At 44.8% G+C, this 25,881-nt stretch overlaps 1 protein-coding gene across 4 annotated transcripts in view; it reads left to right on the plus strand.

Annotated features, from left to right (window-relative positions):
- TOM1L2 (target of myb1 like 2 membrane trafficking protein) overlaps positions 1-25,881 on the plus strand; it is a 94,966-nt gene that overhangs the window by 40,207 nt on the left and 28,878 nt on the right. For all 4 annotated transcript variants that reach the window (XM_014575251.4, XM_014575252.4, XM_014575254.4 and 1 more), the window contains exons 3-8: positions 592-670; positions 6,194-6,343; positions 12,707-12,841; positions 14,479-14,637; positions 16,679-16,795; positions 21,962-22,095. In XM_014575251.4, the coding sequence (XP_014430737.1) occupies positions 592-670; positions 6,194-6,343; positions 12,707-12,841; positions 14,479-14,637; positions 16,679-16,795; positions 21,962-22,095 (774 nt within the window). The remainder of the gene's footprint in view (positions 1-591; positions 671-6,193; positions 6,344-12,706; positions 12,842-14,478; positions 14,638-16,678; positions 16,796-21,961; positions 22,096-25,881) is intronic.

The raw sequence follows: 25,881 nt of genomic DNA on the forward strand, positions 1-25,881 counted from the left end.
ACTGACACTGATCCACTTCAGACAACCGGCATGTCTCATGGCACTTGCTAGTGTGCCAACCTCTGCTCAGGAGAGTTGGAGGGTTAGAATAACATGAGATGTTGCATGTCAGGATTGAGATTCATTAGGAGAGCCCAGCATCAAAACGACAGCCCTAGATTTTCATGGTGCAATATCTAATTCGTGGGTGTATCCAAAAAATGCATACTAATGTGCTACATTAGGGATAATTGAGCCTGTGTTTTTAGGAAACTTGCTTGTAATTTCCATGCGTCCAAATGCTGCATTGCTACCAGATTCTAACTCTGAGAGAGCGGGACCTCTCTGGTGTCGTCTGCCCCTTCAGCACTCAGCTGCATAGCAGGCCTGTTCTAAATGGTGTTATGCCTTTGGCCTCATTCTCGTGACTGTCAGTTTTGCTGTCTCATTTATACATGGCCCTTGTGTCAGCATTCACACGTTGGGCTTTCAGTGCTCAGAGTCAGGTTGTTTAAAGTTAACGTAAGTGCTCCTGCCCTGTCAGAAAGAGTTAGGGAACACACATGTTCCCCACTTCAAGGAGTAAAACTGATGTGTTTGTTTCTCCTTCAGTCCAAAGGATGCTATCCGAGCACTGAAGAAGAGGCTGAATGGAAACAGAAATTACAGAGAGGTGATGCTGGCTCTAACGGTGAGTGGGGTGGGCTCATGGAGATCTATTTAAAAACACTATAATGGGCTTAAACTAAACATATTCCCAAAATAATAATAAAAAAGGACAGAGGAGGATCCTCCCCTAAAAATGCCGCTGTCACTAAATAAAGCAAAAGAGGCAGAGGCAAAAAATTGGAAGTAAAATCCTAGTGAGGGAAAGCAGGATAAACTCCAGCAAGTGAAGTATAAATGTATAAGGCAGATGAAGAAAGAATTTGGAGAATAACTAGCTAAGGGCACAAAAACTAATACACTTGAACCTCCTTAATCCGGGTGTCTGTGATCCAGAAACACCTGAGATTCAGAACCTGCATGGCTGGAGTGCCAGTGCCAGCTCCCTGCTGCCAGGGGAGGGGAGCCCTGAGCCTCATGGGCCAGATCCAGGCAAGCCGTGGGTTCTGCCTGGCATGGGGAGGAGGAAGCAGCTCTGTGCGCTCTCCCTCTTCCCTGCTCTCCCCTCACTGGCTGGGGAAATGGCAGCACAGTAAAGCACTTGTCTGGAGGCTTTTCCCCCACTGCTCCATTTGGCCGTGAGTCATGGTCAATGGGAGCAGTGCGGGGCAGTGCCTGGGAGTGGCAAGGGGCGCTGAGCCACATGTGCCCCCGGGAGCGGGACACCAGGTAAGCGCCCCACCCCTCATGCCCAGACCTCCACATCCCCATCCCCCTCATGCACCCTCCCTGACCCCACATCCTGAATGCTCCTTCATCCTCCCTTCCAGATCCCGCACCTCCCCTGTGCGCTCCTGCACCCTAGCTCCCTCTCTCCCAGACCACACACCCCAACCCTGTTCCTGCACCCTCCCTCCTTCCCTGACCCCTATCTTGTGTGTGGCCCCCGACTGATTTTTTTCTGTGGATCAGTGGCCCCAACCCAAAAAAGGTTCCCTACCCCTGACGTACAGCATTATTACCTTCACAGCATTTCAACATCCTGTAATATACCCTCATCATGGCCAGTAAGCATCAACTTAAAATGCAAAGTGATGGTGGAGCTGCGAAGCGACGTCACAAAACGCTTACAATACAGGAGAAGGTGGATTTACTCAAGAAGCTGGATGCTGGTGCATCAGTAAAGAACTTGTGCAAGTTTTATGGTGTCGGGTCATCTACTGTCTACGATATTAAAAAGCAAAAAAAGCAACTGTGCAAATTTTATGCAGGATGTGAGTCAAGGAAAGGCATGGAAAACCGTAGAACAATGAAAGAAGGGAAAAGTGTTGATCTTGATACAGAGCTAATTCAGTGGTTTCGGCTACGACGAAGCGAAGGACTTAACGTTTCTGGTCCAATGCTTATGGAACAAGCAAAAGTATTCCATAGGCAACTTCAGCTTCCTTTTGAATGTGAGTATTCCCAAGGATGGCTTCACAAATTCAAGAGACGGCACGGTATCACTCTCCACAGTGCAGCTGCTGAAAGACTTTCCACCGATCAAGAAGCAGCCGAAAAGTTTATTGAAGAATTTTCAAAGTTAGTGGTGAATGAAAAACTAAGTCCCGAACAAGTGTATAATGCAGATGAAACAGCGTTATGTTGGAGTTGCATACCCAAGAAAACTTTGGCTACTGGAAACAATATTCATAGTGGAATGAAGGAATTGAAGGAACGAGTGACTGTGTTAGGTTCCTGGAATGCGGCTGGAACGCATAAGATAAAGTTGTTGGTGATTGGAAAAAGCTTGCGTCCAAGAGCATTCAGTGGCATTAAAGTGTTTCCTGTGGAATACAGAGCAAGCAAAAATGGCTCGATCACTGGACAGATATTAAGGGACTGGTTTGAAAAAACGTTTGTGCCACAAGCTCGTCAACATTGCAGTAGTCTAGGGTTGGACCCAAATTGCAAGATTTTACTTATTTTGGACAATTGTTCAGCCTACCCCAGTGCAGACACTTTAGTGAAAGATGATGTCTTTGTGCTTTTCCTACCTCCTAACTGTACTTCAATACTTCATCCCCAGGGTCAGGGTATATTACGCTCCCTGACGTGCCGATATCGATCGGAGTTTTTGCGTAAATTCTTGAGTGACATACATGGTAATTGTAATAAATCAGTGGTTGAAATTCGTATGGAATATAATTTGAAGGATGTAATTTGGGGACTTGCGCATGCTTGGGACAGTATTCCAAGATCAATTTTGAAGAAGGCATGGTATAAGCTTTGGCCAGAATTAATGTTTGAAGATGAAGGTAACAGTGAGATGGGTGACTTCACAGGATTCCGTATCTCGCATGAGAAACTGCTGGTGAATGAATTGGTTGAATATGCGAGAAGTATTACTAACCCTGATTTAAAAGAATTAAATGCAGAAAATGTTGAGGAGTGGCTTGATGCTGACAAAGATTTTCCTGTTATCCATCTTTTTACTGATGAGGAAATTTTGGAAATGAGGAAGAATAAGGATAAATTTGAAAATAACAGCGAAGCAGAAGAAAACCACATAATGGCCGAAGAAAGAATTTCACTTGATGAATGCATCAGACTTACAACTCGCCTAATAGCTGGCCTTGAGCAACATAATTTCATAAGTGAACAGCAGATTATGAATATTCACATAATTCAAAGTCAGCTAATACGTGAAAAACAAAAATATATGAAACAGCCACAGTGGATAGACATGTTCAAGAATGTAAGTGAAACACATGAAGTGCCGAATATTCCAGAAGCTTCATCCTCGGCTATTGATGATGAAATGCCTAGCACAAGTTCGGTATAAAATTGCTGTACAATATTAGCCTATTTTTATTTACTGTGTAGTACATTTAGTATTGTACTGAAGTGTATTTTTTATCAATTTCATTTGTATTGTAGCCAAGCACAATTTCTGTATGAAACATCACTCTTTATGAAACACTAATCTGTTTTTACTGTCAGATCTTACCATATGTAAATACAGTACTTTACTCAAGTGTATTTTAATTCATTTCATTTGTACTGTATTTAACAGTTTACATGTCTACAGATAAGTATTTCTGTTGTTTGTATTGCTGTGTTACATTTTAAATAAAAATTCAGTACTTTGCAAAATGTTCTTATTTTCACCTTTAGAACAAAAAGTATACATTCTGTCTGGCACAAATTTAACTTGTAAACAAGAGCTGTGGCAGAGCATTGTAATGTACAATTTTACAGTATTGGTTTTCTGTTTATTGTATCTACATGAGGATAAAAACAAAATAAGTTAAATATAATGCAACAAAATAAAGTATACCTATTGTACTGTCTGGCACAAATTTAACGTGTAAAATGTTAGAGCATTGTAGTGTACAATTAGTGGTTTTTTGCTTAATTACCTACATATATTAATAAAACAGAAAAACAGTTTAAATACAGTGCATTAAGGATGTATCTTATGACATGTGATACATGTACAATACTTTATAATGATTTGTACATACAAAAGCTTTAGTAATAGATATTGTTTACCCTTTATTATGGCAGCAGGGCCAATAGCCGCTGCATGCCTCAGGGCAAGATGGGGGAGTCTGGCTCTATGTCCCAGAAGGGGTGGGGCTCAAAGCATTCAGCCCTTGGTGCTGTCCAGACTGTGGCACTAGGGCTCCCAGCCCTCAAAGCCACGTGGCATGGTGCTCTTGCACATCTATGGCAGTTCAAAGGGGCCCGGGGCTCCAGGTGCTGCATTAGCAATGGTGGCAGCCAAGAGCTCTGGGCCCCTTTGAATGGCCATGCCTGGGGTAAATGCTCCCCTCCCCCCATCAGCCGGCCTGTATTATAGCGAACACCCATGGTCTGGAAAATTCCACAATCCAGCATAGCCTATTTCCCAAGGTCGCCAGATTAAAGAGGTTCAAGTGTAGTAATTTTTTTATGAGTATATCAGAAACAGGAAGCATTGTGCATTTACACAGCCTCACTACAGTGTGAGGTAATCTAGCGGTGACCTTTCCTGCCAATCATGTCAGCAAGGCTGCTGGTTGAAAAGGGCCAAGTGGGTGATGTGCCGTTTCAGAATGTGTGTTGGTGGGTTTCCATGCATTTCCTCAATGTAATGGACAAATACCGATTATGTCAAGGCATAACATTGTGGGCAGATGATCTGAATGCATTTCCCCCGCACTTCAATCCTCCCTTACTATCTCCTATGCTACTCCCTCCTCAGCATAAGTGGCTGCCAGCTGTACTGAACGGTGTGGTGTTGTCACTTGTATGAAGATGACTGTTCTAAATTCTTTTTCACTCTTGCAATAACTGGCTTTGACTCAAAAGTCTCTGGAAGTGAAGCATTCTTGCACTAATCCATTGTTACCTTTGTGTCTTCATGGCCACATTCTGCCCTGGGTTGTCTTTCTGCTAGCTGCCAGTTAAGGGTTTTGTTGGAGAAAATCAAAATAAGGTGCTAGCGTCCCAAAGAGTAAAATGAGACAGCTGTGTCCATCACAGTGCGCATATGGAATTATACCTTGTCTTGAACAGAACCTGAAATCTCATTGGATTTGCAGGCATCAGCCCATGTCATCAGGTGTGAGGACATCAGCTAGAGCAGAAGCTTGTCAGCTATGGGGTCATGGCAATTATTAGCCATAGTTACATGTAAACGCTGTATATTATATGTATTTCCACGTGTGTCATGTTCTTAGAAAACTGTCACTAGCTGCTGTTCCATGGCAACTGAATGTCCAAGTGATTCCAAATACATTTTGGGGGCAATGTGTATTGAGGCATACATTGGCAAAGATTGCAAAAGCAGAGGGGTTTGAAGGATTGAAGATAAGTTGGCATAATCCACAGGTAAAACTCTGTAACATGGGGTGTCCTAGTTCAATCACACTTCAGAAGTGTGGAAAATGGGTGTGTCTAAGTCTGGCCCTATGACAGGATATTAATTTGACATGTTCTTGCTATAACACCCAGTGTGCTGAAGCTTGGTACACCAACAACGTAAGTGAGCAAACTTCAGTGAAAGTGGCAGAAATGTTATTTCTTCATCCTGACAACAAGAAAAGTTGGATCACAAAAGCCTCTGGGGGGTTAATATTAGTGATTTATCACAAGACAAAAGATATCAGGAAAGGAAAAAACCCTGAATATGAATCACGTTTTGTCAGTACCTTTTGATGCCGAAGGCGTTATTTCTAGTGATAGTGTCTGGACCACCCCTCACTGGCTAATGTCTGAAAGCAAAGGTCCAAAATTACTAGTGAAAGTATAATGAGAGGGGGCTGCATGTTTGATCTAATTAAATATCAGGGTACAGCTAAAGGAAATTGGCTACACTTTGGCTATTAACAAATTGACTGGTTTGCGTGGTTCCTGGTAAAGCTGACTGTACATACAACCCTAGGAATTCATTTGTATGTTGAGGAGGAAGCTCTGTAGGGGTACTGCTGGGGAGTGCAGGGGAAAGAAACGAGCAAGTACTAAGCCTTCTCTTCCCCTGCCCTCATGCCCCAGTGCAGACACTTTGTACAAGGACGACTCTTCCTGTTGTGGACGTGATGAAGCTTTGTTCCACCAGAGGTTCTTTGTGTTTCTTATGTAGGTATTGGAGACCTGTGTGAAAAACTGTGGCCATCGCTTCCATGTCCTAGTGGCAAACCGGGACTTCATAGATGGTGTTCTGGTGAAAATCATCTCCCCCAAGAACAATCCTCCCACCATTGTACAGGATAAAGTTCTAGCCCTGATTCAGGTATGCAAGTTAGCTCTTCAGTTCTGTACGCCCTCTCTGAGATGAGGGCTGTGTCTCTGAGTGTGCTACAGTGCTGAGGACGGTGTTGGTTTTAAACATATAATGAACAGGTTTTGTTCAAAACAAATGGCAAACCCCCAATGAAATTGGAGACACTAATATATGAAGTTTAGGGGCAGAAGTTACCTAAAGAAAAATGTCTTCTCAATGCTGAATGCACACGATTTTTTAAAGTCACCACTTTGGTAATCACTGGGGCTTTTTTTGATAGTTAATAAATGGAAGGCAGCAGCACAGCTCATGGCTACACGAATGAGCTAGAAGTTGGTGACCTATATTTGGCTTCCAACCCTAATTGACTCAGTGCTTGAGAGACCAGTCATTTTAGCAGCACATTCTGCTCTCACTGAAATAAATGAAAAAAATCCAGATTTTTTTTTTACATGATGCAAGAGCTGTTTCTTAATATCTCCCTGCTCCATTTCCCTGTCTGAAAGTGGGACTACTTTTCCATCTTGACTAAGTCCTTTGGACTTCTGTAAGTGACATTCATCAAAAGATGTCAAAGTATTATACAAAGCCTAAAATGGTGTCTTTTGCATTCCCTCTGCTTGCTCTGCAGTCGCAGTTCATTCTCATACTGTTTCCTGAACTGTCAGCTCCTTTCCCGAAGTGGGGAAAGTTAGATGTGCACTTATTTGTGTGTTGCACAAAAAGTAAACAAAGCCATGCTAATTTCATGTCCCATTAGAACTGCATGAAGAAACATGGGTACTGGAGAAAAGTTGGCAGTCATGGGAATTTTAATGCCTATAGAAGTGAGGCCTGATAGTGTAAGCTGTAAGAATGGGAATGTGCTGTGCAAACCTCTGAAGCAATCTGAGTTGATCTATTCCCGTGTCTTTCCTGAGGGTGGATTGCTGCGAATTGGGCGGTGACTTTGTCTCTCCATCTTAAAACTGGCTAGGCTGTTTACATCTTTTGGGAAGCTTTTCCAGAGCTTTTCTCCTCTGATTGCCAGAAACCAACTTCTAAGCTCTAAGCTGAATTTATTCTTGTGCCAACATTGTTCTTTAGCTTAAATACCTCTTCTCCTGGCCTGGTGTATATGTCACCCTTCATTTTGCGAGGCTCAACAAGCCAAGCTGTTTTAGTTTCCTTCCATAAATTGGCTTTCCATTCCCCTGATTATCCATCTAGCCCCGCTCCGAAGCTGTTACAGTTTGAATCCATCTTTCTTGAGCATGGGTGACCAACATTATATACAGTATTCCAGAGGAGTTCTTCTCAGTGCTTTGTATAGTGGCATTAACAGTATTGTCCGTAGTACATTAACTATCCCTGTCAGTACTGGGAATACCTTACCTGGATGCTCTTGGTGGTAGTAATACAAATAAGAACATGAGACTGGCTATGCAGGGTCAGACCAAAGTTCCATGTAGCCTAGTGTCCTGTCAGCAGTCTGCCATTACATGACGTAGTTGAACGAGACTCTTTCATTTGACTATTCCTGATCAGATCCTATCTATATTTTATCACTTTCTATCCACTCTGTCTAAATCACGTGCTCTTTTGCACCTGTCTGCTTTCCCCCAGCTCTTGGTTTCAAAACTGGTCTATGATCTTTTTAAGTGCCAGCAGTCTGGTTCTATTTTGGTTTAGACAGAGCTCATCCTTCCTCTATAGGCTTCCCCTTTTCCAAAAGTTTCCCCAGTTTCTAATACAGCTAAACGCTTCCTCTCTACACCATTGTGTGATCCACACATTGCGACCCTGCAATACTGCTTGTCTTCCTGGCCCTGTGCAAGGAACTGGAAGAATCTCAGAGCATGCTGCCATAGAGTTCCTGGACTTCAGTCTCTCACCTAGAAGTCTAGATTTGGCCTCCAGGACATCTCTCCTGTCCTTCCCTTTGTCATTAGTACTTACATGCACCACGACCACCAGCTCCTCCCCAGCACTTCAGATAAGTCTACCTAGATGTCTTGAGATCCACAGCCTTTATACCAGGCAAGCAAGTTCCCATGCACAGGGGGGCTCACAGAATTGCCGGACCCCTAGGCAAGGAGGGGGACTCCATGCTCCTGGAAGAGGCGGGGCCTTGGGCTGGCACAGGGTTCCGGTGGCGATTTAAAGGGCCTGGGACTTCGGCTGCCACCTCTGCTGAAGAAGTAGTAGCTGGGGAACCTGGGCCCTTTTGAATTGCTGGTCCCAGGGACAAGTTGGCCCTTAGGCTCACCAACAGCAGGGGGCAAAAGTGGTTCTCCCAGTTACCACAAACCCAGCTGTCTACATTTCTAATGATCCAATCCAGCATAACCATTACCTGTCTCTCACTAACAACTGGAGTTTCCACACCCAGAGAGGTACTCTCAGTGCAAGAGAACACCACAGAGAGAGAAAGGAGAGTCCCAACTATGGGATCATTTCTTTCCACTCCAGTTGGTGGTTCTCCTTCCTTGAAATGTTCATCCTCCTCAACAGCCCAGAGCACATCAGACTAGATAGGGGTGGCACCATTCTGCAGTGTCCTGAAAAGTCACAGCTCTGTCTTCCTGATGTCCTCCAGTCCAGCCAATCCTCTCCAAAGCCCAGGTACAGTCTTTAAGGGGCAGGAGCTCCTTATGCCAAATGCGCGCACACCCCACCTGTCCATAGGGCAGGTAATCATACCGGCTGCATTGGATGTAATACACTGGACGACCTTCACTCTGTTGCTGGGCTTCTGCCTACATTCTCTTGCTTACTCCTGAAACTCAGTCCTTTTATTTTATTTTATTTTATTTTATTTTATTGTTTGGGTTTTTTTTTAAATTCAGGAATTAAATAATATTGTACTAAATTGACCATAACAACCATGGGCTCTCACAACTGATTTCACCCCATTTTTAATTTGCTCATATTTTCAGTCATCTGAAACTGTTTGGGTCAGGAGCTCACAACTCCAAATTTAGCAGGGGTAGGGCCTGCACTACGCCACATGGCACCTTTTGGAAATCGGTGTTAAGTGGCTTAGCTATTTGGATATGGGGTGAATCAAAGTCCCTTCTGCCCAGTTGTGGCACTGGTGAAGAGAAAGCTGGGCCCCTGAGAACCAAACCTCAAATCAAGGCAAGGTTTAAAGATCGGGGGGCGGGGGGAGCAGTGGCGGTGGGACTCCCTTCTGCAGGGGTGGAGAGTTACAAAGGAAAGGCCAGATTAGAAGGGAGAAGAGTAGCAAGTCACAGAAGTGAGGGTGATGTGAGCTCGCTGATTTTGAGTTCTGTGCAGTGGCTACACTTGGTCTCACTGCAGCGTCACTCTATCTGTTAATAGGTAATAGAAAGGCAGTGTGGAAAATGCTGTTCTATAGAAATGGGTTTGAACTGTCCCTAGTGTCAATTACAAACATTAAGACAGTGCAAGAATACTGTTTATACTCCATCATAATCTGAATTTTTTTAGTAAAAAATGATGCAGTAAAGAGTGGAAGTTTGGCTTATGAACAGGCCACTGCTCTTTTTTTTTTTTTTTTTTTTTTTTTTAAATAATCTGGGGGGGGGACTTCAGTTCCCAGCCCAGCCCAAACTGTTGGCATGCCGGGATGTTTTATGTACTTGAAGTGTTTGCAGGCCTGGAGACCCTCAGTTTCCAGTGGCTGTTGTTCACCATTCCCGTCAACAGGAGTGGTGCAAAGTGGCGGCTGGCACATCCCTTGGCCCACGCTGCTTCCCACAGCTCCCACTGGCTGGCAACAGTGAACAGCAGCCAATGGAAACTGAGAGTCTTCATGCCTGCAGAGACTCCAGGTAAACAAAACATCCCAGTGTGCTGGAACCGGAAGTTTGCAAACTCCCGGTATAGAATCAGCTTATGAAGGGGTTATGGCAATTTTTACAATTTTTTAAACTTGGGGTGGAGGGCGGCGTATGAACAAATGGGCTTATTCTATATACCATAGTTACTTCTGCAACAAGGATGCTTCTGCTATAATTAAGGAAGCTTCTTTGAAACTAATCTTTCAAACCTGATTGGTTCTTATTAGTTGGCGATAGGTTCTCCTCATCTGGGATTGGTAAACCTCCCATTGCTTCTGAATAATCAACATAATTAATTTACTGTAATCGTGTTGGGGAGCAGAACTGCAAGAAATGATGGATTCTTCCCTAGGTGTGCAGGGTTCTAAATACAAATTCCTAGATGTGATCAGCGGAAGGAGATTCCAGAAGGAGAATTCCAGAAGATTGGAAAAGGAGAGATTCCAGAAGATTGGAAAAGGGCAAATATAGTGCCTGTCTATAAAAAGGGAAATAAAAACAACCCAGGAAACTACAAGCCAGTCAGTTTAACTTCTGTGCCAGGAAAGATAATGGAGCAAGTAATTAAGAAAATCATTTCCAAACTCTTGGAAGATAATAAGGTGATAGGGAACAGCCAGCATGGATTTGTAAAGAACAACTCATGCCAAACCAATCTGATAGCTTTCTTTGATAAGATAACGAATCTTGTGGATAAGGGAGAAGCGGTGGACGTGGTATACCTAGACTTTAGTAAGGCATTTAATACGGTCTTGCATGATCTTCTTATCAATAAACTAGGTAAATACAACTTAGATGGGGCTAATATAAAGTGGGTACATAACTGGCTGGATAGCCATTCCCAGAGAGTAGTTATTAACGGTTCACAATCCTGCTGGAAAGGTATAACAAGTGGGGTTCCGCAGGGGTCTGTTTTGGGACCGGTTCTGTTCAATATCTTCATCAACGATTTAGATATTGGCATAGAGAGTACACTTTATTAAGTTTGCCGATGATCCCAAGCTTGGAGGGATTGCAACTACTTTGGAAGGTAGGGCCATAATTCAAAATGATCTGGACAAATTGAAGAAATGGTCTGAGGTAAAAAAGGAGAAGTTTAATAAGGACAAATGCAAAGTGCTCCACTTAGGAAGGAACAATCAGTTTCACGCATACAGAATGGGAAGCAACTGTCTAGGAAGGAGTATGGAAGAAAGTGATCTAGGGGTTATAGTGGATCACAAGCTAAATATGACTCAACAGTGTGACGCTGTTGCAAAAAAAGCCAACATGATTCTAGGATGCATTAATAAGTGTGTTGTGAGTAAGACACGAGAAGTCATTCTTCCGCTCTACTCTGCGCTGATTAGGCCTCAGTTGGAATATTGTGTCCAGTTCTGGGCGCCACATTTCAAGAAAGATGTGGAGAAATTGGAGAAGGTTCAGAGAAGAGCAACAAGAACGATTAAAGGATAAGAGAACAGGACCTATGAAGGAAGACTGAAAGAATTGGGCTTGTTTAGTTTGGAAAAGAGAAGATTGAGGGGGGACATGATAGCAGTTTTCAGGTATCTAAAAGGGTGTCACAAGGAGGAGGGAGAAAACTTGTTCTTCCTGGCTTCTGAGGATAGAACAAGAAGCAATGGGCTTAAACTGCAGCAAGGGAGGTTTAGGTTGGACATTAGGAAAAAGTTCCTAACTCTCAGGGTGGTTAAACAGTGGAATAAATTGCCTAGGGTGGTTGTGGAATCCCCATCTCTGGAGATATTTAAGAGTAGGCTAGATAAATGTCTATCGGGGTGGTCTAGACAGAACTGGGTCCTACCTTGTGGGCAGGGGACTGAACTCGATCTCTCGAGGTCCCTTCTAGTCCTAGTATTCTATGAGTGTTTAAGTAAAATAGGTTAAATCTTATTTTAATCTACTTTGCCTTTGATTGAAATTACACTTTTTTGGGGTGAAAACCGTCAAAGAATATTTTCAGAAAATGGCTACGTGGTGGAGAATTATGGACTTTTGTGGAGAATTTAGTCCATTCTTTCCCGCATTTCTCTGAATAGCTCTCTGATTTAACTCTGTGGCATCTGTCATGTGAAAAAGCCCATTTGGACCACCTTTTTAATGAGTTTGGTCTTTTGGGATATGGCCTAAGAGACCTTTGTGTGTGCACTTGGATTTTCCTTTGCCTCTTTTTGTGTAACATCTTTTATTACATTTCTTAGGAATTTTACTTAAATTGCTTCTGTCTCCAAGTTTATTGTAGGTCTAGAGTTAAGTATGAGGGTAAATATGAATGTAGCACCCAACAGAATTAAGAGTACATTTCTTGGACTTGGTGTCATTAACAACTTCTGCCTATGTGGGACTGCTATCCACTGTGAATCCCCACTTATTTCTTGTTTGATGCTTGACCCTCTGGATGGAAACCCAGAATCTTTCAGAGCAGATCTAACATTGAAAGTCTCCTTTGAGACTGAAGTGCATGAATGCATTTCTGGTTTGGATCTGAGTTGTGTGATGAAAAGGTGGAAGCGTCCTGGCAGATCATGTGGAAGTTTTCTGAATAATCCTGTATGTTGTTTTCCAGGCTTGGGCAGATGCATTTCGAAGTAGCCCCGATCTAACTGGAGTAGTGCATATTTATGAAGAACTCAAAAGGAAAGGGATAGAGTTTCCTATGGCAGATCTTGATGCTTTGTCTCCAATACACACGCCACAGAGGGTAAGCTTCAGTACTGCATTTTCCAGATGAATAATTAGATCCTACTCTTTTAACTTCTGCTCTTTCTTCAACTGTTGACTTACTAATCTAGCCCCAAACCTTTTCAAACCTGGGTGGCCTTTTCAGTAATGAAAGGGAATGGAAAAAAAATAAGAGAACTGGGTCAACCAACAACGGAACTACTGGAATTCTCTCCCTTGAGATGAACATCGGCTCAAGAACAGAATGACTTGAAGGAGTTTTATACGCTTGTGCTGTATTGAATATTGCGATGCATCACCAAAGTGCCATGCCAACGTAACTAATCTGCTCAGCACCAGCCTTGGCAGGAGCTGTTGTTGGAAGTTAATGATCTCTCCCCTGGAGAGGACAGTTGTTTCTTTTGGTGATCTGGCAGAATTGCCTTGACTGAATCTTGGGCAGGTGAACAAAGAAGGCCTGGTTGCTTAGTATGCACGCCAGGTGTTCCCCTGGCTTTACACAATTCATGGGGGACACCACGAGAAACCAGTCGCTGTCCCCCACTTTCAAAGGTGCTAAACAACCACTGCTCCCATTGACTTTGTGCAAGCCACAGGTACTCGGCACCTTTGAACGTCAGGGCTGCAGACTCAATTTAGCTATTACTGTTGGAAAGTAGGGATGTAAAATCCCGGTTAATCAATTCACTGGTTAAATGTCAGGTTGGCCTAAGGTTTAACTGGTTAACCGACTAAGCAGGATCCAGGCAGGCAACTGTTCCATCCCAGCTGGAGCAGTCCTCAGCCCTGCTCGGGATCCAGGCTGGGGTTAGGGCTGCCACTGCCCCTGGCAGCTCTTGGCTTCCAGTCCCAGCTGGAACAATCCCTGTCTGTGACAGGCTCAGGGTCCCCGTGGACAGAGGCTGCTCCAGACGCTGGAACAGCCCCTGCCTGTGGGGCATCCGGGCTCGCTGTGGATGGGCTTCTCTGGACGAGAGCAGCTTCTGTCCGTGGTGGACCTCCTGCCCACAGAAGGCAGGGAGCTGCTCTGGCCCCCATCAGTTATCGGTTAACTGGGACCAGTAAGCCTTACCTGTTTAGGGGGATGCTTACCAGTTAACCTTTTACATCCCTACTGGAAAGTAAACTTACTGATCACTAGCTGTTCACTGTGAAAACGTATAGTGATGACATAATATGGCTTCAAATGTAAATACTTCTGGTTGTGCCAGCCAAATACATTCCCTGCAATGGGCGTAGAGCAAGTGATTTTGTAAATTGTAACTTAATTTCTAGGCTAGATTTCTTGAACTCTCTGACACTGGTTTTTCTTTTGCTTCTCACCTTTCTTGTGGGGAAAAACCTGGTACAGTACTGAGGAGCAGTGCTTGTCACGGCTTTTCCACATTTGTGCTTGGATATATCAGCTCTTCCTCCAGAACCTGACCTATTCCTAAAGGTGCCGCTATGGCCTGTCACCAGTGCTGGGGCATATTGCCTAGGGTTGAAGTCTCGGATTGACAAAGCCCTGGCTGGGTTGATTGAGTTGGGATTGGTCCTGCCTTGGGCAAGGGGCTGGACTTGAAGACCTCCTGAGGTCTCTTCCAGCTCTATGATTCTATGATGCAAACTAAAGAACCATCAGCATTTGAACCCTTTGTTTTTCTGATGTGACAGAGTGTTCCTGAAGTGGATCCAGCCGCAAATATGCATGTATCCCAGTCCCAGCAAAGGACAAGCACCAGTTCCTATTCCTCCCCATCTCCAACCACGTATTCGGCTCCTCAAGCCCCACCTCTGAATGTGACTGGTCCCATCACTGCCAATTCTGAACAGGTACCGGGCTATAATTCTTGTTGTTGCAAGTAAATAGGTGACGAAGGCTCTTGGCTCAGTACATCAGCCTGGTGGCCTGTCCTCATAGCCTTCTGTTTTAATGTTCCTGATGGTAAGGTTCAGTTGCAGCCAACACCTGGATTTGTCTAGTCAGCATTTCTCCTGTTGGGAACTGTAGAATCCATCTGTCTTCCAGGCTGCAAGGAAGTCATGACTGTTGCTGATGTCCATTGTGGTCACAGTTTATTAAAGTTGCAGTTGAAGGCATACAGCCTGCCCTCCAAAAAAAAAAAAAAAAAAAAAAAGCCAGCGTGTGTCCTGCTTGGCTCGTGAAGGCGAGCATGGCAGCCAGGGGGAGTGGGCCAAATTTGAGTGGTAGTGTGACAATGCCCACCAGCTTGCAATGCCACTTGCTTAAATTACACCCAGGCATTCCTCCGCCATGGTGGGGGCAGGCCTAAAGGGATGAGTGGCATTGCAACCTGGAGCAGGGGATCATGGATACACATTTGTGAGCCCTATTACTGTAGCAGCTGAGCATCTCAGTCTCTAGTATATTCATCCTCCTACCTGCTGTGTCAGGTAATCTTACTATTCCCACCTCATGGATGGGGAGCTGAGGCACAGAGAGACTGAAGTGACTTGGCCAAGGTCACAAAAGGAACCAGTGCCAGTGCTGAGCACTCCCTAGTCAGCACCCTAACTGCTGGCCCATCCATCCTCTGAGATGCAGTGAATACAACTGCAAAGCAGAAATGCCCTAATCAGGAGGTCCTGCCTCCTTCTCCCTCATCTGTATGCATTTTGAGAGAAGAACCTAATATTTGGTAGCATAATTCTGTTTAATTAAGCCGCACTTCTTGTTTTCTTCCATGTTTCCCTCTGAGTATTAGCACCGCTGGCTTTGTCATGGTGATGAATAACCAAGCTTGGCAGGATTTAATTTCAATTGACAAAGGTCAGGAAACGTCAATTTCAGCTGACACTGAAATCGACCCCCCAAAAAAAGGAAAATCAATTGGTCACAGTCGGTGCGCCTGCAGACAGTGGATGTCACCAGCTCTGCAGCAATGCAGAGAGCCCTCTGCAATCACAGGAGTGAGGCTGTAGCAGCGGAGCAGTGTATGCAGACTGTGCAGGTGCAAGGTGCTGGGAAGTCTGCTGTCCTGACTCAGAAGAACAGAGACCTCCAGGCTAAGACTGTAAGGAGGCGTTCTCCTTGGCCACTGCAGAGGCCACTTTGCTGCTGTATGGCTCCATCCTCAGGTAGAACTCGTAGTCATCCTCGCGGCCCTGGCTAGGGGTCTCTGTTCTGTCCCATCAGAACCACCGCTTTCCCCATACCTTGGGCCTGCAGAGATTTGATGTCACCAGCTCTCGGGCAGCACAGGGAGCCCTCTGCAGCCCTGCTATCAGTGCTGCCATAATGCCAGCCCTGCCACTCCCTTAATTTCCAGCAACTGTAAAAATAACAATGGTTAAACATTTTAAAAGTCTTCTCTAAAACTAAAGGAAAAAATATGTAGCACTTTAAAGACTTGCCAATTCACTTTCAGAATATGATCTGAAGAAGTGGGTCTGCCCTACGAAAGCTCATCACCGAATAAACTATCTTGTTAGTCTTTAAAGTGCTGCATATTTTTTTCACCAAGATCAGACTAACACGGCTACCTCTCTATCACTTTTCTATAAAACTAATCATTGAAATTAGAGAAAACAAAATTTTGACTTCTGCCAAACCTGTGAATAGTCCTTTGTAGATTCTTTCTTCATTACCGGTCTAAAATTTTACTTATCTAGAGTAATCCTATTTATGATGGGGAGGAATCTACAGGGTAGCCGCGCTAGTCTGTAATGCGTTCTTTTTATGATGAGATATAGCAGCCTCTAGCCCCTTTGTGATGTCCAGTGACAAGCATCAGATGTACAGTTACCAAGTCAAATTGCTGCAGCAAGGGAGATGCAGAGCCAGTTCTTAACCACATTCTCTTTAACACCGAAAAGTAATACAGCCATGGCTTTCCCTCCTCCCCAAAAACAGATCGCCCGCCTGCGCAGTGAACTGGATATTGTTCGTGGAAATACGAATGTGATGTCTGAAATGTTAACAGAAATGGTTCCTGGCCAGGAGGATTCATCAGACCTTGAGTTACTACAGGTAAGTGTGTTTTCCAGCAAATCTTTTCCTGCAGCCTAATACAATGGGATTTCCTTTTCCTATATTCCACTTAATTTCCTTGTTTGCCTGGTTGCGTATTGGGCTCGTGTTTGTGTCTAAGATCCCTTAATGGAGCAATAATCATGCTTTTTGAATGTCACTGTACAATCAGGCTATGTGATTTTTCCCAGACTGAGAAGAGCTACAAAAGTCTCTCTCAAAATTGGATGACTAGGCAACAAAATGGCAGATGAAATTTCATGTTGATAAATGCAAAGTCATGCACATTGGAAAACATCATCCCAATCTTTCATGTAAAATGATGGGTTTCTGAATTAGCTGTCATCATTCGAGATCTCGACACCATCGTGGATAGTTCTCTGAAAACGTCCACTCCAATGCGCGGCGGCAGTCAGAAAGCTAATAAAATGTTAGGAAGAAATAAGAAGACAGAAAATATAAGTCCACGGTATGCCCACATCTTGAATACTGTGTGCCGATGTCGTCACCCCATCTCAAAAAAGATATACTGGGATTGGAAAAGCTGCAGAAAAGAGCAACAAAAATGATTCGGGGTATGGAATGGCTTCCATATGAGGGGAGATTAACAAGACTGGGACTTTTCAGCTGGGAAAAGAGATGACTAAGCGGTGGATATGATGGAGGTCTATAAAATCATGACTGGTGTAGAAAAGGTAGATAAGGAAGTGCTATTTACTTCTCGCAACACAAGAACTAGGAGTCACCAAATGCAGTTAACAGGTAGCAGGTTTAAAACAAAAGGATGTCTTCATGCAACATACAGTCCAACGGCAGAACTCTTTGCCAGAGGATGTTGTGAAGGCCAAGACTGTAACAGGGTTTTAAAAAGAACTAGATGAATTCCTGGAAGACACAATGGGCAGGAATAGCATCCCTTGTGTCTGTTTCCCAGAAGCTGGGAACGAGCGACAGAGAATGGACTACTTGATAATTCCCTGTTCTGTTCATTCCCTCTGGGGCACTTGGCCACTGTCAGAAAACAGGATACCGGGCTAAAGGGACCTTTGTTCTGACCCCATGTGGCCGTTCTTATGTGATGAAACGCTCGAGACAACTTCAGTCCTGTTCTGTGAACTTTTCTTGTTCCTCAAGTCTTTGCAATTTTTTGGGATCCATCCGACAGCAAAGAATTGAAACTGGAGGAAGCCCCGTGCAATCTGTACTTCCGCAGTCACTCAGGATCATCTGTAAAATGGCCAAAAGACCCCAAATCCTTTTCCAGGAGGGATTCAGTTTTATTGCGGGATACTTTTGAGTCTTCACCACTTGAAATCTGTAAATCCAGACTGGGCATCTCTTTCTGAATGGCACTCTAGCTCAACCAGAAGTTGTGGGCTTGATGTAGAAAACTGACGTTCTCTGGTTTGCCTGAGCAGCTCAGACTAGATGATTATAATGGCCCCTTCTGACCTTCAAATTGATGAATATGTTGAATCAACAGTATTCTAAAAGAGCCAGACTTTATGGGATGATGTTGATCTCCCAGGCTTCATGTCTTGCTCCTGAGCTGGCAATGGCTGAAGGCAATACTGGGGCAGCGCACTCAACTGGAGGCAGACAGGTTCCCCAAACAAACGGAGTAGATAGGGTCTCTGCCCTGAGAAACTGATGAGCTGACGTTCCAGCTCCTGTACTTGCCTTCTCTTCCAAAGGAGGCTGTCGTCTCAGCACTTGGCCAGTAGCCGGATGGGCCCGAGTAGCACAGTTGGGAGCCAGGCAGGGAATTGCTTTCTGTGATGCCCAAGATCTTGATTTTGGTCCAAAATCTGCTCTCTCCCATGTCGCCATGGTGTGTGCTGCCTCAGAGCCACGTTGGCTGCTGATGAGAGCCTTTGCAATAGATCAAGAGCCTTTCAGCTACTAAGCCATTTGCATTGGATTGCTGAAAACAAAAGCCGCTCCCAGGAGACCAGGGCAGACCAAAACAGCACAGAACCATTTGTTTACATTTATCAACAACCATGAAAATCCTGACCCCGAGTCATCTTTTTCTAGCCCTGAGGTTAGAGAAATGATCACACAGTGCAGTGTGACAGTGGCAATTCTTCCTTCGGACTGGTTCACTCCAGCTGATGCAGCCTAAATTTGGGTCACCAAGGAGAGAGGCTATTTCTGACTCTTAGCAGTGGAAAGGTGTGACCTGGATACTTACACAGGAAGAGCTATCTCACTTGGAAGTTTCCTCTAGTCGTGCGGCTTTAAATAATTCCTGACATTTTCCTTTACAATTAAATGTAAACCGCTTGCCCAAGAATCAGGTCTGAGTAGAACAGATAGGGGCTGTCAGCCCTGTCCACTAAGGCAGCAAGCAAACCTCTGAAATGTCACAATCTGCTTCGAAAGTGACGGGATCAAAACTGACATTGGAGAACATGTTCCTCAAGCTGTTCAGGCAGCTGGCTTGCCTGACGTGAAATTTATCCACAGCTTAGAATGTCAGCGCCGGGGAGGAAAACAAACACGTTCTGCTTTCATCCCAAAGGTTATGTACCAACAAGTCACCCTTGCTTAGTGCTGAATTTCCTCTCTGGGGAAGGATGGGGCGAAGAAGTGGGGCATGATGTGGGTGAAAAGCTTATGCTCACTGGAGTAAAACGGGGGCCTCCCCAGTGGTGAGAGACAGCTCTGCTGACACGTCAGTTTTAACTTCTGGTCCATACCCTTTGCCCCCTGCGACTGCCAGAGCAGAGCTGAAAGAATCTGCCCATTGAATGGAGGTGGGGCGGGAAGCATGAGGACCCTAATTAAGGCAGACTTGAACTCCTACCCCTTGGGGTGAAAGACTTCTGCCATGCACACATCTATGCAGCCTAGCCTGTAAGGTTCTCTCCTTAAGCATTCAGTGCCCTGGGTTATATCTTATCAGTGGACACAGCGACTGTGATGAGAGTCTCCTGTTTGGTGCTATGTAATACTGCTATCTAGGGATGTGAAAGTGTAACCATGTACATGGTTAACCAATGGGCCAAGGCTCATCAGTAAACATGCATGGCTACACGCAGCCCCCTCCGCCCAGTGCTGCTGCCTCTGTATCCGAGGCAGCAGTGCTGGGTGGCAGGCAGGAGCTGCTGGCCCTCTGTGTGTAACTGTAACCACTGAAAATTTTCACCGGTTTCACGATTATTTAACTAAATGCATTTTGATATCCCTTGTACTATCCAGAATGTGTCTGCCTCTCGTTCAGCAAACTGTGTAGCTCTTGTTGGTTGCCATTTACGTGTTCGCAGTTTGTGCTGTGTGCCTCCATTTTCCCAGCTGCTGGGGTGTTTCTTTTTCCCTGTGTTGAGCCAAACCAGAGGCAAATATAAGTAATCACTGATACCAAATACCAGGTTCCCAAACCTCATAGCACAATACTTTTTTGGTGCTTTGTGCTGCTAGGCAGAAAGCCTGCATGTCTCCATTCTTGGAGGCCCTAGCTATAGTATGCATAAATATTCAAAAGTATTTATGAAATTAATCCATAGGTATATAATGGTTAAAATCTTTGCCACATATGTATGTGATAAGACTGTTCCCCGCTCTGACACTATAAATGCAGATGTTGGGGGCACGCAAGAGCACTCCAAAACCTTGCCTCTACATCTACAGACTCTGGTATAAAAACTCCCTCCCCTCCTCCCGCCCAAAAAATCCTAATACCCAGATTCTGGGGGACCCGCTGCCACCACCCAAGTAATTCCAAGAAAATCAGGGAAGAGATCACTTGGGAAATCCCTCCCTAAGGTAAAGCTCTCCTCCCTGCCCCTACCTCCGTTTTGCTTGGAGTTGGGAAAAACAGAGGGAATCCACAGACGACAATGGACTCTGCCCTTTTAACTAAGCTCTGAGTCTTACGGACACAACAATCAACCAATACCAGTTAATTGGGGGGGGAACCCAATCTTTTATTATCAAAACAAAACTACAGTTGCAAGCATAGTACATTGGCTAGTTGGAAAGAACCACCATATGATATAGATACTCAGGGAAAACTCCTGGGCTGTAATGCTTAGTTACAAAAGAGAAAAAAGCCAATTAGCAAGCTCAGACATGATTTCCAAACCCCCCCGAAGAAGGAAAACAATAAACCCTGATGGACTACCTAAACCAGGGGCGCCCAAACTTTTTTCAAAGAGGGCCAGATTTGATGAAGTGAACAAGCGTGAGGGCCGACCATTTTGCCTGACATTCTTTGAACCATTAAAATTAAATGCAAATTAACTATTTTATGCATAGTTTATTGCAAACGGCATACTTTTCATTTTGTCACATGGATGACAAATCTAAACAGGTGTTAAATCACTCTGCCTTTCATATCTGAAGGCCAGATGAAAAAAAAATCCAGGAAGCTGAAATATATGTCAGGAACATTGTAAAGTACATTACATATTATTGGTAATAAAGGTTGTCTGTCAACTTTTAAGTTCAAAAAATATGAACAGGAACATAACACCAAGTATACATGTTGTGTCCAAATATATTTATAACTGATTTAGACCAACTGACATTAACTGAGATTTTACAATGTATTCATCTCAATACATATGGATTCGTTGGGGGCCATAAAAGATAGATATTGCCAAATTACCTGTGGGGCCGTATTAAACCGGAACACGGGCCGCAATTGGCCCGCGGGCCGGACTTTGGACATGCCTGACCTAAACTTTTCCCTACTTACACATTTTAAGTGTCCGTTCTTGGAGAGAGAAGCATCTCCCTCAAACCCTGGGAGAAACTCTTCTGATCCCAAACAAAGGCGAGAGAGAGAAAAACCCTTCTTTCCCAGTTTGAAATTCCTATCTGTATTGTTATTGGCTGACTGCCCCACACCTTTGCCAGGTACCTGAGTTAACCCTTTAGTCACCAGGTGCTTGTTAGCACTCCTGATTATGATAGTTTGATTCAAGAAAAACCTGTCCATGGAGTCATAAATAGGCCCTCATAGTTTCAGGCCATGGTCCTTTTGGAATGTGTGTTCTCTTGGGTAGCATTTGCTCTTCCATAATCCATGTTGTGTTGCTGTTTTCCAGTGGATCAAGACTGCTGAGCCAGTGATGTATATGGCTGCATACAGGGCTCAAGCAAATATACTTGTTCTTCACTGGAGATCGTAATATATGTGTGTGCAATTTCTTTCCTTAGGAACTGAACCGAACCTGTCGAGCTATGCAACAGAGAATTGTGGAACTTATCTCCCGAGTGTCCAATGAAGAAGTCACGGAGGAACTGCTGCATGTGAATGATGATTTAAATAACGTCTTCCTCAGATATGAGAGGTAGGACATCGTTTCCTGTTTGTTGCCACCTTTTGGATTTTCCCGCAAATGAAGGGCAAATTTTTAAGCAACCAGGAAGAGTCATCTTCTGATGGAATGCAAAGCAATCTGAGGGAACTGGACCAAGAAACCTGTATGAAGAATTTGGGTGTTTTCAATTTTGATTGGCCTTAAATTCCTCCCTGTTGCCTGGAAAGCTCTCAGATGTTTTTAAAAGTTGCAAGGACTTTTTTCATAGTCATTGAATTTTGGTTTCTTTTAGAATCTCAAAAAAGAGAACTGATTTGAATGTAGCTATAACTTCTAGGCTGTGTCTAGACTGGCAAGTTTTTCTGCAAAATCATATGATTTTGCGGAAAAACTTGCCAGCTGTCTACACTGGCCACTTGAATTTCTGCAAGAACGCTAACGATCTCATGTAAGATCATCAGTGTTCTTGCGGAAATACTGTGCTGCTCCCGTTCGGGCAAAAGCCCTCTTGTGCAAATTATTTGCGCAAGAGGGCCAGTGTAAACAGCACAGTACTGTTTTCTGCAAAAAAGCCCCGATTGCGAAAATGGCAATCGGGGCTTTTTTGCGGAAAACCGCGTAAAAGCATCCTGCCAATCTAGGCGTGCTTTTCCGAAAGTGCTTTTAACGGAAAACTTTTCCGTTAAAAGCATTTTCGGAAAATCATGCCAGTGTAGACGTAGCCCTGGTATGTAAAAGTTGCAACTAAGGTCTGTGCTCCTACCTTGATAAATTCAAAACCTGAAATGTATTTTAAAATGAGGAAACTGATTGCTGTTACATTACATATCCAGCTAAATGCAGCACTCTTGGAGAAGTTTAATCTTTCCCTGAATGATTGGTGCAGGAGGCAAACCTATTAAAAAGGAGGCTTATCTTCCCACCTGACAACACAAGCCTCATTTATAAAAAGCTTTTTAAAATTAAATTAGACTCTAGCTCTGTGATTTTGTGCTGTCACAGAAAAACTGCACATTGATGCAGAAAATCCATATCCCCATTCCGTTTCGCCTAGTCTTTGGTACCAGACTTTTCATCATTTCCAAAACAGAATTGTTCTTCCATGCTCTGGACTGGAACAATTCAGCACCCTTCAGCAGCATTTTTCCAAGGAGCAAAGTGCAAAGGTCTCTGACTAAGGCTCAGAATGAAACTGATCACCACGGGGTTAAGATTCTTATTGCATTTTATAGGAAAAGGTTAGGGATGTGAATGATTAATCGGTAAGCATCACCCTTGATGGGTGCTGGAGCAGCTGCCCGCCTGCCACAGGCAGGGGGCTGCTCCAGCACCGCAGAGCTTGCCGTGGGTGGGAGGCACTCTGGCCTAGCTGGAGCAGCCCCTGTCAGAGGCAGATGGGTCACTCCAGCCCACCCCCCGTAATTGGCTAAGCAGATAACATGATGTTTAACCAGTTAACCAATTAATGAGATTTTACATCTCTAGTAAAGGCCAGCTGCCCTGTTTAAAAAAAAATCTGTTTGAAATACATTGCAGAATCTGTTTGAAATAAATTGCAGAATCATTGCATAGGTTTGAATATTTCAAGCATGTGGACCCCAGTTTCTCCACCTGCTCTTTTACCTGCATTACTCAGTTCAAAATTCTAGATGCTGTTTTCTGGCATCACTGATGACTGCAATACTATCAGTGCATGCAACCAAGATCAGAGGTCTTGAATTTGGAGCTTATGGTCCAGAGGAGAAAATGGCTTGTACACCTTTCTAGTGAGAAGTGGGTGCAAGGGTGGGGATACTTTCATTGTTGGGAGCCTAACTGCAGGTAGAGAAGGGCAAGATATTTCAGAGCAGTTGAGCATGCGCAACTCCCATAGATGCTTACAGAGACATGGGCTGGCACGTCTCTTTATAGTTGCATGTAATTAAAAAATTAACTTCCACTGTTAGCTTAAGAAGATTTCACAGTTCACTCTGATGTTGTCCTGCTGACAAAATACCCCTGGTATTGAATGATTCCTAACATTCTGTAACATGCACAAGTCCTGATCTTCATACCAGGTGCAGGGGGTTGGAGAATCTAATCTTTATTCAGAAACAAGCTGACTTTAAAACATTGGGTATTGGGTTTCATAATAAGGAAAGAGGATAATGGATGACTTTTGGAAAGGAAAAGTGTGCCTCACCAATCTATTAGACCTAAAACTCCAGTCATCTGAAGAAGTGGGCTGTGCCCACGAAAGCTCAAGATACCGTCTACATGTTTTGTTAGTCTATAAAGTGCTACCAGACCATTTGTTGTTTAAGCTTATTAGAATTCTAAGAGATCATCAACAAACAAGGGTGATCCAGTGTAGTTCGACTTTCAAAAAGCCTTTGACAAGGTTCCTCTTCAGCAAAGTAAGTTCTCATGGGATAAGAGGGAAGGACCTCTCATGGATTGATATCTGACTAAAAGATAGGAGACAAAGAGTAGGAATAAATAGTCTGCTTTCAGAATGGAGAGAGGTAAATAGTGGCAACCTCAGTGATCCATATTGGCACCCGTGCTGTTCAACATATATGTAAATGAGCTGGGGAAAGGGTTTCAGAGGGGTAGCTGTGTTAGTCTGTAACTGAAAAAACTTAAAGAACAACAAATAGTCCTGCAGCACCTTAGAGATGAACACAAAAATGTAAATGGCATCATGATTTGGGGGAAAGGAGTAAACAGTGAGGTGGCAAAATTTGCAGATGATACAAAATTAAGATACAGGCTGTCCCCGAGTTACGTGGATCCGACTTACAGATCCCTACATACGAACGGGGCTTTTCTCGCCGCAGAGGACGCGGGCGGCGGGACCGCCCAGATGTGCCGCGGTCCCGCCACCCGCATCCTCCATGGTGAGAAAAGCTGCTCCGCGTCTCCCTGGTCTGCTGGGGGGGCCCCCCAGCAGACATGGGAGATGCAGAGCAAAGCCGCGGAGCACACGGGCAGCGGGACCGCGGCGTGTCTGGGCGGACCCGCCGCCCACGTCTCCGGGCGGACCCGCAGCCCGCGTCTCCCTGGTTTGCTGGGGGGGGGGGACGCACCCAGTGTGCCCCCCCCCCCCAGGCAGACCAGGCTTTTCTCAGCGCGGAGGATGCGGGCGGCGGGACCGCGGTGCGTCTGGGCGGTCCCGCCGCCCGCGTCCTCCGTGGTGAGAAAAGCCGCTCCGCGTCTCCCTGGTCTGCTGGGGAAGCCACCCCAGCAGACCAGGGAGACGCGGAGCAAAGACGCGGAGGATGCGGGCGGCAGGACCGCCGAGACGCGAGCGGCGGGACCACGGCGCGTCCTCCGTGGCTTTGCTCCGCGTCTCTCTGGTCTGCTGGGGGGGGGGCAGCTAGTGTGCGCCCCCCTCCCCCTCTCAGCAGACCAGGCTTTTCTCGCCGACGCCTGGGGTAGAGCAGCTAGGGTGCTGCTGGGTTGGTCCCGCAGCACTGCTCCTCAGCGCTACTGGACCAACCCCGCAGCACCCCAGCTGCTCTGTCCCAGGCATCCAGATTCAGCCGCTGTTGAAACTGATCAGCGGCTGATTCCAGGAAGCCCGGGGTAGAGCAGCTCTGCCTCGGGCTTCCTGTAGTCAGCCGCTGGTCAGTTTCAACAGCGGCTGAATCTGAACGCCAGTGAATGCTGTGTGAAGATCTAGTTACCATATCTCAAAAAAGATATATTAGAATTGGAAAAGATACAGACCAGGGTAACAAAAATTAGGGGTGTGGAACAGTTTACATGTGAGGAGAGAGATGACTGGGGTTTTTCAGCTTGGAAAATAGACAACTAAAAGGGGATCTGATAGAA

Source organism: Pelodiscus sinensis, chromosome 15, assembly GCF_052426305.1.
Source record: "Pelodiscus sinensis isolate ZL-2025 chromosome 15, ASM5242630v1, whole genome shotgun sequence".
Classification (NCBI taxonomy): Eukaryota; Metazoa; Chordata; order Testudines; family Trionychidae; genus Pelodiscus; species Pelodiscus sinensis.